Source organism: Capricornis sumatraensis, chromosome 5 (genome assembly GCF_032405125.1).
Source record: "Capricornis sumatraensis isolate serow.1 chromosome 5, serow.2, whole genome shotgun sequence".
In the NCBI taxonomy this organism is placed as follows: Eukaryota; Metazoa; Chordata; class Mammalia; order Artiodactyla; family Bovidae; genus Capricornis; species Capricornis sumatraensis.
Window position 1 is genome coordinate 53,527,343 of NC_091073.1, and position 15,895 is coordinate 53,543,237.

Genomic DNA, 15,895 nt, shown 5'->3' on the forward strand with positions numbered 1-15,895 from the left:
GTATTTGACACTACCTCACTAAAAAAAGTTACTTTTGTAAACCCTTATCTCCACAGTGTAGTCTTTGGAAGGAAAGTCACTATTTGTGGCCTAAGATTAAGAAGTAGTAGGGGGTCATGCCCTATCTCCTTGAGGACAGAGTATCTGAATAAATGATTGAAGCTCTTCTGCACAGATTTGTCTACGTACCCCTATTTATTTATATCAGAAAAACTCATGGATATCCACTTTATACTTCAGATTATAATTTAATACTACTTGTTTTGTTGCTCAGGTCATTTTTTTCAGCTTTAGTCATTGAGAACTCCTTCAGTTGACTCCTGTATCTCCTTGATGTATCCTCATCATCGTGGATTTTTTTGTTGTTGTTGTTTTATCTTTTTCTTGAGTACATCATTCTAACTCTATAAGATACTCCAGGCTTATCTTGTATATATCTTGCCCCATTACTAAAATAAGTATTTTCTGTTTTTTTTTTTAACTCAATTCTGTGATAGTATTTACTTTTGGTTTTTAATTCTAAATTAGCATGAGATATTTGCGACAATTATATTTTTATCAAAATATCATGAGTAGTCCATTTGCTTTGTGAATTTCCAGCTAGCCTGAATTTTTTTTCATTAAAGATATAATTGGGTTTAGTTGAAACCAAAATTCCTATCAAGTGATTAAAATGGTCCTCCATTGTTTACCTGACATTTATCATATTTTCAAAACTGAACTGATTACACACAAGTGGATTTTTCACATGCTTAAAGCTTAGACTTTTCATTTGTCGGCTCTTTAATTCCTTCAAGGAACATATTTTAAATACCCAACAAACACTAGGCACAGTGCTGGGTGCTCAAAATGGAAAGACAAGACACAGCTTCATTTTTTTTTTATTTTAGTTCTTAAAAACATTGTTGGCTACCCTGGGTCTTGGTTGCTGCACTCGGGCTTTCTCTAGTTGTGGCAAGCAGGGGCTGCTCTCTTGTTGTGGAACATGGACTCCAGGGTGCAGGGGCTTCAAGAGTGGCACATGAGCTCAGTAGTTGCAGCGCACAGGCTTATCAGTTGCTCTGCGGCATGTGGAATCTTCCTGGGACCAGGGGTCAAACCCATATACCCTACATTCGCAGGCAGATTCTTAACCACTGGGCCACCAGGAAAGTCCAGCTTTGTTTCTTGAGTAGTCCACAATCTGCTGGGGACATAGTTTGCTGTTGTTGTTGAGTTGCTAAGTCATGTCCAGCTCTTTGCAACCCCATGAACTGTAGCCCGCCAGGCTCCTCTGTTTATGGGATTCTCCAGGCAAGAATACTGGAATGGGTTGTCATTTCCTTCTCCAGGGGTTTCTTCCTGACCCAGGGATCAAACCCACATCTCCAGCATTGCAAGGATATTCTTTACCACTGAGCCACCAGGGAAGCCCAGGGATATAGTTACACTCCAGCATAAGTGATATAATAAAATTAAGCTCAAGGTTAAATAGAAACCAACAGAAGAGATCAAGAATAATTTCTTGACATTTTAAAGAATAAATATTAATTAGCCAGATGAAGTAGGAGAGAATGAGTCAGGCAAGGAGGTTAAAAGAGTGAGCAAGGATGTTTTAAGAAAATGAGGAGCATGTAACTGAAAGAGTAGTACTTTCTGAAATACTGCAAGGAACTCACTGTGACTGGACCGTAAAATAAGATGGAGACAGTGATACAAGTTGAAAAGTAGGTCTCAGATCCATCATAAAGGGTCTCGTGTGCCATGTTTACATGTTACATCTGAGGGGCACTGTTGTGGGGTTCTTAAGGCATAGGAGTGAGCAGTCTCTTTGACATCACTGTGGACAGTGAACTAGAGTGGCCAGGAAACAAGGTGAGGAATCCATTTCAGTAGAGATGAAGAGAGTGGTGATAGTGACTGAGTGAAGTGGATAGATCGGAGAGAGAGAGAGGAGGTAGAACCAACACACCTTATCGACATATGGGTGTGGCGTTAAAAGAACGTAGGTAATGTTTGAAGTAATAAATAAAACAGACCTTACCTGCATATACCTGACAAGATAGTCACATACAAAAACAAGCATAATATAATTAAAACCACAACTTACATCCCTTACTGAACAGATGTTTGTGTGTCCTTTCCAAGAATTTTGAAATTTTTACTGTAGATTAATGGTCCAGTGATGATCCCTGTAAAGGAACAGTACATATAAGGAGTAAGTATACTGAATAGTCTGGTATGTCACTCTCGAGTTCTCAAAAATAGAACCAGATGTATGAACACTTTTCAAATTAGTTTTCCTCTAGTGCAGTCCTTATACCTCGTATACCGCAGCCACCTTGAGCTTTCTTGCCAGTGGGTCTAAAAATGTTTTTTTTATGTTCCTGGCAGAGTTTAGTTGATACTGTCTGTTATCTCAGATAGAAATCATAGTGATACATTTACACAGTGCATCGGTCTCACCAACTTCCCAACTGTGCAAATAGCTCAATAAATGTAAGTTTGTCACTTGGAAAACCACAGATATTTTTGGCCTGCTTACATGTCGTTTTACACAAACATTTTGGCTTACTACATGTCACTGTAATATTAGTTAGAGTTTTTCTTTATATTAATGATTTGTGCCTCTAAAAGTTCCCAGTGAGCATAACTGAACCTGTCCAGTAATCTCATGAAATATCTTAACATTTCCATACCACTACTGGAAAGTGATAGTTCATTTTGGCAGATGGGAAAATTGAAATAGTGACTTAGATGTATCACCTCAAGCCTCCTTATCTGATGTCTTCCCTATATATGCTGTTTCCAAAATAACATGGTTTGAAATAAAACAAGAAGCATATTCAAATGTCAGATAACAACTTTATGTAATCGCTTAGTCATAAAGGCAGTTCCAGAAGTGGGTAGAAGACAACCAAAACAGAATATTGTAGTTTTTATAAAATGAGAGGTAAAGAAAGGACTGGAAAACAGTCCAGAAGACTCCTAGACAGTAACAGCCTGTCCTAATTGGAGTAAATCAGTAAGCTAGTAATCATTAGGTTTACTAATATCCACTGAAATACAAAATAAAATAAGAAACACAGGTCATGCCTTGGCTTGATAAGTGCTAGAAAAACAGGATTTGCCTGCATTTGTTTTGTTATATCTTTGTACTTTCTTCATAATCAGAAGAAACTTCTGAATAGGCTATACACATGGTTTCTAGCTTTTCTGACAGATTCATAGGGTCACCTGATTCATTCTTTCTCCTAACAATTCATAAGAAAATAGTATCTTTTAATAAGAAAGTTGTAATAGTATTTTTAATGAGTTGATATATGATTTATTAAATCTAATTAATTTATTCATGTCAGAAATGTAAGTATAAGTCATTTTTAACATTAAGAACTGTTCAATACAAGCTCCTGATCAACATTTTTAAAACCGCTATTACAGACTACTCAGATATTACTAAGTTGTAGAATCTTCTTTGCTCTTTATATACTCAAGACTCTTAAACATGTTTAGTAAGGAAGGTCCTGGAGATGACACCATGCTCTATTTTTTCGAGTATCTTCTGCTGCTACTGCTGCTGCCAAGTCACTTCAGTCGTGTCCAACTCTGTGCAACCCCATAGACAGCAGCCCACCAGGGTCTGCCATCCCTAGGATTCTCCAGGCAAGAACACTGGAGTGGGTTGCCATTTCCTTCTCCAATGAATGAAAGTGAAAAGTGGAAGTGAAGTCGTTCAGTCGTGTCCAACTGTTAGCCACCCCATGGACTGCAGCCCACCAGGCTCCTCCGTCCATGGGATTTTCCAGGCAAGAGGACTGGAGTGGGGTGCCATCGCCTTCTCCATGAGTATATTCTAGGAAATGCCTTATCCCCAAATTGAAAACTAATGCATTATCTTTATGTTGTGGCTATGGGTCCTTATGAAATCTAACTACCAGAAATCTCTCTTTCACATCCAACCCATGCCTTTCTTTACTAAGTGACACATTAAAGTTGTCAAATTCAGTTCTTAATACCGAATTTAAATTTATGGATCTATAGAAGTAATGTGAGGAAACTATAAAGCTGAGCTGTCTAATATCACTAGCCATTAGCTATGTATGGCTATTTAAATCAGAATTTAATTTAAATTTAATTTAAAACCCAGTTCTTCTGTTGCACTTGCCATATTAAAAGTGTTGCACAGGGAACTCAGCCCAGTGCTCTGTGATGACCTAGAGAAGTAGGATGGAGGGGGTAAGAGGGAGGCTCACGAGGGAAGGAGCATACGTATACATATAACCAATTCATACAGTGTTGTACAGCAGAAAGTAACACAACATTGTGAAGCAGTTATATTCCAATTACAAAATTTTTTTAATAAAGTGCTTGATAGCCATATAAAGCTAGTGGCTACCTATTGGACAGCGCAGATGTAGAACAATGCAGAGTTTAATTAGACAAAATAGTCAAGAAAGTATTGATACAAAAGACACTTCAGTTGATAGTGACTTACACATTTATATATAAAAATACCCATATGATGGCTTCTCAGGAGGGAAGACCATCAAAGAGAACCTAAAATTTAATTTCATTTTGCAAAAAAAAGTGACTTAAGTTTTATAAATCTCACTTTCTTTCCTCAAATCCTACCCTCAAAGATTTACAAATACAGAACTTCTGAAGGCTGCATGTGCAGAATTGTATGTAGAGCTAGTTCAGGATTCCCAGAATTTCTCCAGTCCATCTTACACAACTCTTCCCTTCTGCACATTTGCTCACTGGCTTCTACACAAAGTGTTGACTTAGATGTTGAAGTAATGTCTTTAAACGCCACTTATATACCCCATATTTTTCTACTTTGTATAAGAAAGTGATCATTCTTAAGGAAATAGGGTCACCCATCTCTTAGTAAAAATGATAAAATATTTTTTCCACCCTCAGTTTTTTCAAAAGCAGACCCTTCTGATAAGTTCTATTTGGTAATGCTTGAGTCCAAGCTGAACCTGGGAAAGGTTAGGGTAAATCTGGAATATCTTGTGCCAGAAACTGTTGGGGGCATAGTCAAGGGACATAAATGCCAGCCTGAAAGGGGTTCCCCCTGGCCAGACCTGGGGGAAATTAAGTATATTAATGAGTTATAAATCATTTTTAAAAATAGGAATCTATTTCTAGTTCATACTGATGGTGGATGGATGGATATGAAAGAAAGGAAGACTCTATACTCCAGTGCTGACTGATAAATTTGGATTGAATGGTGAAGTTGGAAAATCACTAGTTTGCAATCATCATAACAAAGATAGGTTTTGGGAAAGAATGATCTGTAGATGCTGAATATAAGCTTGAAGTTTTGACAAGAAACAGGATGTTTTGTTGTTCAGTCACTCAGTCATGTCCCAACCCCATGGACTGCAGCACGCCAGGCTCCCCTGTCCTTCACTGTCTTCCGGAATTTGCTGAAACTTATTTCCATTGAGTCTATGATGCCATCCAACCATTTCATCCTCTGTCGCCCCCTTCTCCTGCCCTCAATCTTTCTCAGCATCAGAGTCTTTCAGTGAATCGGATCTTCGCATCAGTTGGCCAGAGGATTAGAGCTTCAGCATCAGTCCTTCCAATGAATATTCAGGGTTGATTTCCTTTAGGATTGACTAATTTCATCTCCTTGCTGTCCAGGGGACTCTCAAGAGTCTTCTCCAGCACCACAGTTCAAATGCATCAATTCTTCAACACTCAGTCTTCTTTATGGTCCAGCTCTCACATCCATACATGACTGTTGGAAAAACCATAGCTTTGACTATATGGACCTTTATCAGGAAAGTGATGTCTCTGCTTTTTAATACACTAAGTTTGTCATAGCTTTTCTTCCAAGGAGCAAGCATTTTTTAATTTCATGGCTGCATTCACAGATTGGAGTGATTTTGGAGCCCAAGAAAATAAAGTTGTCACTGTTTCCATTTTTTTCCCCGTCTGTTTGCCATGAAGTGATGGGACCGGATGCCATGATCTTAGTTTTTTGAATGTTGAGTTTTAAGCCAGCTTTTTCATTCCTTTCACCTCCATCAAGAGGCTCTTATGTTTCTCTTCGCTTTCTGCCATAAGGTGGTGTCATTTCATAGCCTTAATTGTCTCACCACTTCTTAGTTACAGGAGGAAAATAACTGTAAAAATGGAAAAAACAGAGACAGATGGGCCTTTGGATGTGATAACCTTGAGATACATTCAACATCAACGTATATTCAACATTATGTCATATTTGCATGTAAGAGGGAGGTATAATCTGAATTTAATCAGAGAACATCAGGCAAAGTCAAAATGGAAAGCATTCTATTAAAAAGAGGGGGCTCTGTTCTTAAAAATATCAGTGTCATTGACGAGTAGGGAGAAGAAGGCAAGGGGGAAAGCTAATGAATTATCCCAGATTAGTGGAAATTAAAGAGATATGACATCTTAATGATAATCTTAAATATAGGACTAGATATCTGGACTAGAACTGAAAAAAATGATAAAAAGGACATAAGTGGTACAGTTGCGAAGATTGGAAATGGATGGTAGATCAGATAAAAAGTATTATATTGATGTTGAATTTCCTAAATTTGTAACTATACTATGAATATCTTTGTTCTTAGGAAATACACAGTGATTTCCTAAGGGTAAAGGGGCATGAAGTCTGTAATTTGATCTCAGATGGTTCAAGAAAATAATTGTGTTTGTACAGAAAGAATACAATATCAAAGGCTACAAAGGGGTTCTCTTTGCAACTTTCCCATAAATTTGAAATAATTTCAAATTCCAAGATTTTTTAATTCTATTCAATGTTCTCTAGCCCTTTCTAAGGCACAAAATGATGTGATGATAATGAAGATGCAATCAGAGAGACTTTCAAAAGAGTATGACCGGCTCCTGAGAGAACACTCAGGACTTCAGGTAGGTGACATCCACTTTATGAGCCTCAGCTTTTAAAAAATAATTACTTAAGTCAATTATTTGGGCTGTTCACCTTCCCAAGTCAAGGTGTTTTTAATTCTGACTTTGCTAAATGATTAAGCCAATTTTTACTTGGAGGCTTAAGACTGGGACATCAATATGCAAGATAATCATGACATAGAGATTTACAGCATGCTAACTTACAGCACTCTTGTTGTGGTGATGTTTTAAGCAAAAGAATTGAGCAACATTGAAAAAAAGGCTGGTCCTGAATAATTTAGTTTTGACATTTGGCATGTTTGCCATATGCATGTCAAAATACAACCAAAAATCGAAGGCCTACATCATACTACTCTTCTGTCCTGATGTTTTAAACATCTTAGGACAAACCCTGAAGCATTCAAATATGTTTTTCCTCCAGAGTTGAGTTGAAAGATGGAAATAGGGAAAACCGTTTTGTCGTTGAAGTCACAAAGTTGGGGCCATGATTTTCTTTCTCTTCCCCTTCACTTCAGCAAGAGCCAGTTCCCTACCTTCTCCCATGGAATGGGCTTATCTTCCTTCCCTCTTGGGCAACCAGGTCATAACCTGAATTGATTTGCCAGCCCACCCATTCCAGAGGCAACCCTGGCTTTCCTAGTTCCTCCCAAAATGGACTGTCTCTGCTCTTCTGCTTTCAGGTTGGTCTTTTCCTTAGAATTTGGTAGCGTTTGTGGCCTTCAGTCGAGGCTTTTTAGCAATTACAGCTCTACACTTATTTCACTGTACAAGAAACCTTAGTCCCAAGACTCATTTCCCTGCTTGTCAGTGGTCACTGTATCTTCAAGGTCTAGCAACGTGCCTGGTACAAGACAAGCAAGCACGCTACTCATAGGCCTTGGAGTCGGACAACAGGAATAACTCTCATGCTAGCTTTGTGATCCCAAGCAGTTTATGTCACCCTTCTGGGGCTCACTTCTCTTCATCTGTAGAATCAGAACAATAATAGCACCTGGCTCACCAGCTTGTTGGGAGGATTAAAGAAAATGTGTAGGCCACTTAGCATTGTACCTGGCCAGTAAACACCCAAGGAATGAGAGCTTTTACCATAATTATCACCATTATCGATATTAATTCCTCTGTAGAAATTTTCTTGAAATAATGAATTACTCTTATCCAGGCACTCTGGTCTTGATTAGAGCCAGTCAAGAGAAGGTCCAAAGCACATTGGCAATCTGTTATTCCCAGCCGAGTTTCATGTTTAACTAACCTACTTTGACAATAGGACAGCCAGAGACAGATAGATACCTTATGTGCTCCAGACCCAGGACACCCAAAGCTCAGGTCACAGGGTCTGGAGAAACCAGTTATATTTTCAGCAAGACCACCCTTTCCCCATCTCTAAAACAGAGGTCCTGAAATTGTTGGCTTCATCATGGCATGATGAGATGAGAATTATTCCTTTGCATCCTTCAAGATCCTCCATGGAAAGTGGAGAACCACTTTAGAAGCCTCTCGCCTGGAAAAAGAGCTTTTTCACCTTCCCATGTGTGAGGTCAGAGTATAGGCAATAAGGATGAGTACCTTACACCAGTGGACTCTGCCTAGGTGTCAGAAACATTTAGATCCCTAGATGGAGAAGCAGCAGGAAGACTCCTTCATTGCTGAATATCCCATTGTGGCAGCAGCCAATGATTCTCTTAATCCCTAAAAAATATATGTTACTGAGAGTCACTCAACCCATCGTGATTATCTGGGTCATGAAGCTCTTTTTTGTACAATTCTTCTGTGTATTCTTGCCACCTCTTCTTAATATCTTCTGCTTCTGTTAGGTCCATACCATTTCTGTCCTTTATTGAGCCCATCTTTGCATGAAATGTTCCCTTGGTATCTCTAATTTTCTTGAAGAGATCTCTAGTCTTTCCCATTCTATTGTTTTCCTCTATTTCTTTGCATTGATCTCTGAGGAAGGCTTTCTTATGTCTCCTTGCTATTCTTTGGAACTCTGCATTCAGATGCTTATATCTTTCCTTTTCTCCTTCACCTTTCACATCTTTTCTTTTCTCAGCTATTTGTAAGGCCTCCTCAGACAACCATTGCATTTCTTTTTCTTGGGGATGGTTTTGATCACAGCCTCTGAGTTATGAACCTCCATCCATAGTCCTTCAGGAACTGTCTTATCAGATTTAATCCCATGATTCTATTTGTCACTTCCACTAAATAATTATAAGGGATTTGATTTAGGTCATACCTGAATGGTCTAGTGGTTTTCCCTACTTTCTTCAATTTCAGTCTGAATTTGGCAATAAGAAGTTCGTGATCTGAGCCACAGTCAGCTCCCGGTCTTGTTTTTGCTGACTTATAGAGCTTCTCCATCTTTGGCTGCAAAAAGTATAATCAATCTGATTTCGGTGTTGACCATCTGGTGATGTCCATGTGTAGAGTCTTCTCTTGTGTTGTTGGAAGAGGGTGTTTGCTATGACCAGTGCGTTCTCTTGGCAAAACTCTGTTATACCTTGACCTGCTTCATTCTGTACTCCAAGGCCAAATTTGCCTGTTACTCTAGGTATCTCTTAACTTCCTACTTTTGCATTCCAGTCCTCTGTAATGAAAAGGGCATCCTTTTTTGGTATTAGTTCCAGAAGGTCTTGTAGATCTTCATAGAACCGTTCAACTTCAGCTTCTTCAGCATTACTGGTCAGGGCATAGACTTGGATTACTGTGATATTGAGTGGTTTGCCTTGGATACAAACAGAGATTGTTCTGTTCTTTCTGAGATTGCATCCAAGTACTGCATTTCAGACTCTTTTCTTGACTGTGGTGGCTTTTGGAATCAACAAACTAAAATGGATTGGTTGGGTGAATTTAACTCAGATGACCATTATATCTACTGCTGTAGGGAAGTTATTTCTTAATTGGACACATTTTTTTCCCATTCACCTATACTTAACCCCTCATTATCCAATATGAGAGCCTGAATAATACTCTGAGATTTAGGTGTCATTATATGAGAACTATTTTCTTAAAAGTCACTCTTACACTTTGATATTCACTTTCTGAACCTACTTGAGAAGCAAAAGATTGCTCTAGACCAGCCACAGTAAAAAGCTGTGCCAAATTGTCCTTCATGAATTTTACTTCTGTTGTCAGACCAACCTCAATAATTGAATTACATCATAAAGTTCATTGGGAAACAACTTTTCAGTTTTATATACTTGATTTATTTTAAATAAAATAATTTTAAAATAAAGGACTTAAAATATTAATGATGAGAGAGGGGAAAACTGGTTTCTCTATTGTAGACAAATCCCACTTTACATCTTTTAAATCCCTTTGAATTTCCCCATCCAATCCACTCCCTGTTACGGTGGTAGTGGTGGTTTAGTCGCTAAGTCGTGACCAGCTCTTGCAATCCCATGGACTGTAGCCTGCCAGGTTCCTCTGTCCATAGGATTTCCCAGGCAAGAATACTGGAGTGGGTTGCCATTTCCTTCTTCAGGGGATCTCCCCAACCCAGGGATTAAACCCATGTCTCCTGCATTGGAAGTGGATTCTTTACCACTGAGCTATCCCTGTTATAGGCACTAAATTAAAAAAAATAGAAAACAGTCCCTTGGAAATATGTATTAATAGTCTTTGCCATTCCTTGTTTGCTCTGACACTCTTCTGGAAAAGAAAACACAGAACATACAGGGTCATTGGCAGCACAGACCTGTCAGCACTAGCCACTTTTAAAATTTCATTTGGAAAATCATCCTTCGCTTAAGGGACTTGTCAGAGTAGCAGCTCCATTAAAGCTGTGTTTTTTTCTAAAATAAGATACATGTAAAAACACAAAGGAAACCTTGTTATTCAGATACCTCCTCTAATGCTGTCTTCTGACTTGTCCTGAAGTTAATGTTGCTGAAGTTGTTTTGAAAGCATGAATGCTCAGTACAAAAGAGAGCTTGATAGTTTCCTCAGTGCAGCCACACAACTCTGTTGTTGGTGATATTTTTTTCTTAGTGCAGAAAATGATCTCTTATGGTTAATATCTGTCCCATTTTCCTGCAGTTTAAATGATGTATTATAGTCATCTGATGATCAGCAAAGGGTATAAGCCAGTATAAGCCAGAACTGAGAAGCCAGTTCTATTGGCTAATATCAGAAGAACAAAAAAAAGGCCACCTACATAGGTTTTTCGGTTCCCTTCATTCTTTCTTTGCCAGAACCATTTTGATATTCGTCTTCTGAACCCACTTGAGAAGCACAAGATTGCTCTAGACTAGCCACAGTAAAAAGCTGTGCCAAATTGTCCTTCATGAATTTTACTTCTGATGTCAGACCAACTTCAATAATTGAATTACATCATAAAGTTTCTTAGGGAAACTAAACTTTAGTCTTATATACTTTATTTACTTTAGATAAAATAGATCATGATATAAAGAACTGTTAAAATATTAAGGAAACAGATGGAAGAAGGGAAACCTGTTTCTCTGTTTAAACAAATGTCACTTTATATCTTTTAAGCCTCTTTGGATTTCCCCATCTGATCCCCTCCCTGTTATAGGCACTAAATAAATATTAGAAAACAGTACCTTCAAAACATGTAGTCTTTGCTTTTCCTTGTTTGCCCTGACTATCTTCTAGAAAACAAAAAAAAAGCACAGAGCGTACTCAGGTTGATAGCACAGACTTGTCAACACTAGCCACTTTTAAAGTTTCATTTTGGAAAATCACCCTTTGCTTAAGGGACTCGTCAGGGTAGCAGCTCCATTAAAGCTACGATTTTTATCAAAAGTGGTAAGATATATGTGAACACATAAGAGCTACACCTTGTTAACAGTTCAGATGCCTCCTCTAATGCTGTCCTCTGATTCAGTTGCTTTAAGTTAATGTTACTGAAGTTGCCCAGATGAAAGTAAGAATGCTTAGCCCAAAAGAGAGCTTGATAGCTTCTCTGTTGCAGCAATAACCACACACCTCCATTGTTTGTTTTATTTTTCTCAATAAAATGATCTCTTACAGTTAATTTATATCCCATTTTCCTCCAGTTTTAAATGATGTATTATAGTCGTCTTATGATCAGCAAAGAGTATAATTTGAGAAGCCAGTTTTATTGGCAAATGTCAGAAGAACAACAACAAAAAAGCCACCCATATGGATTTTTTTGTTTCCTTCATTCTTTCTTTGCCAAAAATCTTAAATAGGTTTGCAAGAGGGGAATTTCAGAAATTTTGTTTTCCTTGTATAACCTGTGAAATGAAAGCAAAATAGATTAAAGCAAGGGAAAAGATTAATTTAACAAGAGTTTTATTTCTTTTCCTTTTAAACACTTTTTCAAGTAAAACTACACATTTTGTAGTTTTTTTAAATATGAGACTTTGTATTTTCATTTGATTATCCTTGTAATTAATAGCTATACACAGAAAAGAGAATGATTTTATTTTTTTAATTTATTTTAATTGGGGGTTAGTTATTTTACGATATTGTGGTGGTTTTTGCCATACATTGACATGAATCAGCCATGGGTGTACGTGTGTCCCCCATCCTGAACCCCCTCCCACCGCCCTCCCGATCCCATCCCTCTGGGTTGTCCCAGTGCACCAGCTTTGAGTGCCCTGCTTCATGCATCAAACTTGGACTGGTCATGTATTTCACATATGGTAACATACATACAATGCTCACCCATCCTCACCTTCTCCCACAGAGTCCAAAAGTTTGTTCTTTACATCTGTGTCTCTTCTGCTATCTTGCATATAAGGTCATCATTACCATCTTTCTAAATTCCATATATTTACATTAATATACTGTATTGGTGTTTTTCTTTCTGACTTACTTCACTCTGTGTAATAGGCTCCAGTTTCATCCACCTCTTTAGAACTGACTCAAATGCATCCTTTTTTATACCTGAGTAATATTCCTGTGTATGTGTACCACAACTTACCTATCCATCCATATGCCGATGGATATCTAGGTTGCTTCCATGCCATACGACCCAGCAATCCCACTGCTGGGCATACACACCGAGGAAACCAGAACTGAAAGAATGTTTTTTAAAAGTCCTTGTCATATTTATGAATCTGTTTCTCTAACTACCCAAGTCATGTTTTTTTCTTACAGGATCGTGCAGGGAAAGACAAGAAATGCCTGTGAACTTTATGAAAGAAGATTGTGAATATACCATGTCAAGAAGAAAAATTTGTTATCATGTTAGCCTCTAGAAAACTTAAAATTCAGTTCATAAAAACCTACTATGACCAGCCATTATTTTTTTAATGCCATACACATGGACTTATCATAATGGCGTTATCACAGTATTGATGATGTTTCAGATATATTGTAAAGCCTGTATTCCAGCTCTTAAATAAAATATAAGCATGTTAAACACTTTATTTAGATGCTGATAGTAACACTGGTGTGTGGTGGCTGAAAGAGTGAAACGTGAAAACAGTGACCATAAGTGCTTCTTTTTAAGCCTGATGGTACTAGTTAACTCTCTTAAGACAGCTGTATTGATAATTATATTTTCAGTATTGTGATTCTGCACCTGTTAAACTATTTTTGTTGACATTTATGTTAACACATAATTAGTAGGCATTCTGCTTTTTTAATGTTCATCTGGGAATGGAGTTTACATCTATTTGTATAACTGCCATAGCACTGAACTGAAATAATTTTACAACAATGTGGAGTTCTTGAGATAGAAAGTTTATGTATAATGTATCCAAAAAGTAATGTTTCCCATTGCTGTGAGAGTTGCAAATTATACAGATATTACCTCATATATACATACACTGGTGTCACAATTTCTCTGAGATGTTTCTATATTCTGAAAGCTACATATTAAATACTATTTTCCATTCATATATTCATTTAGTTTCCTTTAGGAGAGGATGATTGTTATATTAATGTGATTTAGGTCGCTCCAGTGTTTAGACTTGAAAGCTATCTTCCTTGTTTCTTAAAGACCTAGATATAAAAGAAAATGGAAAATAATTACTGGAGTCTTACTTCCCTGATGTTTGTTTTATCCTTTATTATGATCATTTTAGCACCAACTTCATGCATAATTAATTTTTTTCATTGTAACGTGGCAAGTACATGAGAAATGAGCAAGTACATAAGAAAAATTTTATTTCAGATAAAAGGAGTCACTGCTAGAAAACAGACATGTAGGAGACATTTAACAGAGTAAGAAATGGGAGTTAGGCCATATGGGCTGACAGAACCATAAATAACAAGGCAAGGGAATGCTGACAAGAGGAGAGAACTGAACAAGTAGCAACTTAAAAATACCAAAGTGCCAGCCTACCAGAGTGAGATACAGATTCTGAGTATTTATGATCCTGGCCTGGTCAGCAAATCGAGTCTAATGACAGAATAGCATACAGAAAAACAGAAATTACACCGCTTTAGAACTGACAGAACCAAATAATAATCCTATTCTCACCACTAATTTAGCACAGATAAATCAAACTTGCTAGATTTCCATTTCCTCGTCTCTGAAATGGGAATCATAACATTTAGGTCGGGATTAATATATACATTGAGATAACACAGTGATTCCCAGAAGTTGTGCAGACTGTACAGCAAAGGGAAAGACCAGGTGCTCTTTGAAGAGCATAAGGATTTGAAAGATTCCCAGAAAGCACTTTATACAATCAGGTAGTCTTAGTCCTCATCTCAGTCGTACGGGTCTGCAAACAGTCCTCAGAAGTGTACGCAGTTTTCCCAAGTTAACATGAGTAGTTAGATCCAGGGCTAGGATTTGAGTCTAGAATTTAGGTGTCCTGGTTCCCCAGGTATTACTCCTGTTTTTATACACAAATTAGCTATAATTTGCTAAATAAAATACTGCCATGTACTAACCAAGGTTTGGATCGTGGAGTCTGGCTCCCAAGTGTGTCTGTTTTACACCACGCTGAAGGCCTCAGTGAGGGTGTTTAGCAAATCCTATTATAAATAAACACAGACCTAGTTGAATTGCAAGTTCCTCCTGTCAGTAATGACTTCCTTATATCTTAGGCTGTATTAGAGGTTCAGACAGAAGGGTTACACTTGCCCTTTTCTATCAGTTACGAGTTTTGTCAGATTCTCTCCCTACTTGCAAATGTATCTTGAACTTCCAAGTAATAGAAAGTCACACTTAAGAAGCTCTAGCTGAGGGACTTCCCTGACGGTCCAGTGGTTAAGACTCTGCACTTCCAATGCAAAGAGCATGGGTTTGAGCCCTGATTGGGGAACTAATTCCCACATGCCACTCAGTGTGGCCAAGAAAAGAAAAAAGTTCTAGCTGAGCATCTAGAATTTGGCATTAGTCATCTTCATTGCTTGTCTGACTCTGTATTGGGCCCCTGTCCTGGTACCTAGATTACTAGGAACTCCCATCTAGAGCCCGGAATTTAACTGCTTCCTATTGTGCTGTCTTGATGCCACCAACCTGCCTGGATCTGTGAACTCCCACGCTGCAGTCCCGGTGGGGCTCTGCTGAGAGCCTTGCCTCGTCAGACCACACAGCTATAGCCTCCTGGATGCACCTGCTCCCATTATCCTGCGCCACCTCTGTGGCTTGGTCTGGTTCTGCATTCCCATCTGGTTCATTGCCTTCTCTGTCCCTCGCATCTACATACCACCAGAGCTGAATGGCCATGCCTGGTCCAACCAACATATGTGGCGCCATGTGTTTGAGGACCCATGATGCAATGTATAAATACAGCGGGCTTTTTATGCCTTGCTCATGTCTAGAATGAGTTATCTGAAGTCCATGAAGCCCTTTTGAATTTCTTTTATTCTTCAGCGTACCCTTCCTAGAGTTCTTGACCCCCACTAGTGAGAATTCAATTTGCTTTTTGTTTTAGCATTCCTTAAATCAGTTAACCGAGGCTTCCCAAGTGGCTCAGTGGTAAAGAATCCGCCTGAAACGCAGGAGACTTGGGCTGAGACATGGGCAGGAGACATCTTCATGGGCCGGGAAGATCCCCTGGAGAAGGAAATGACAACCCACCGCAGTATTCTTGCCTGGAAAATCCACGGACAGGGGATCCTGGCA

At 38.4% G+C, this 15,895-nt stretch overlaps 1 protein-coding gene across 1 annotated transcript in view; it reads left to right on the forward strand.

Moving 5' to 3' along the window:
- LOC138079906 (B-cell receptor-associated protein 29) overlaps positions 1-14,572 on the forward strand; it is a 48,642-nt gene extending 34,070 nt beyond the window's left edge. The window contains exons 7-8 of the mRNA XM_068972678.1: positions 6,785-6,885; positions 12,967-14,572. Of these exons, the coding sequence (XP_068828779.1) occupies positions 6,785-6,885; positions 12,967-12,999 (134 nt within the window). The 3' untranslated portion in view covers positions 13,000-14,572. The remainder of the gene's footprint in view (positions 1-6,784; positions 6,886-12,966) is intronic.
- The last annotated feature ends 1,323 nt before the right edge of the window (positions 14,573-15,895 follow it).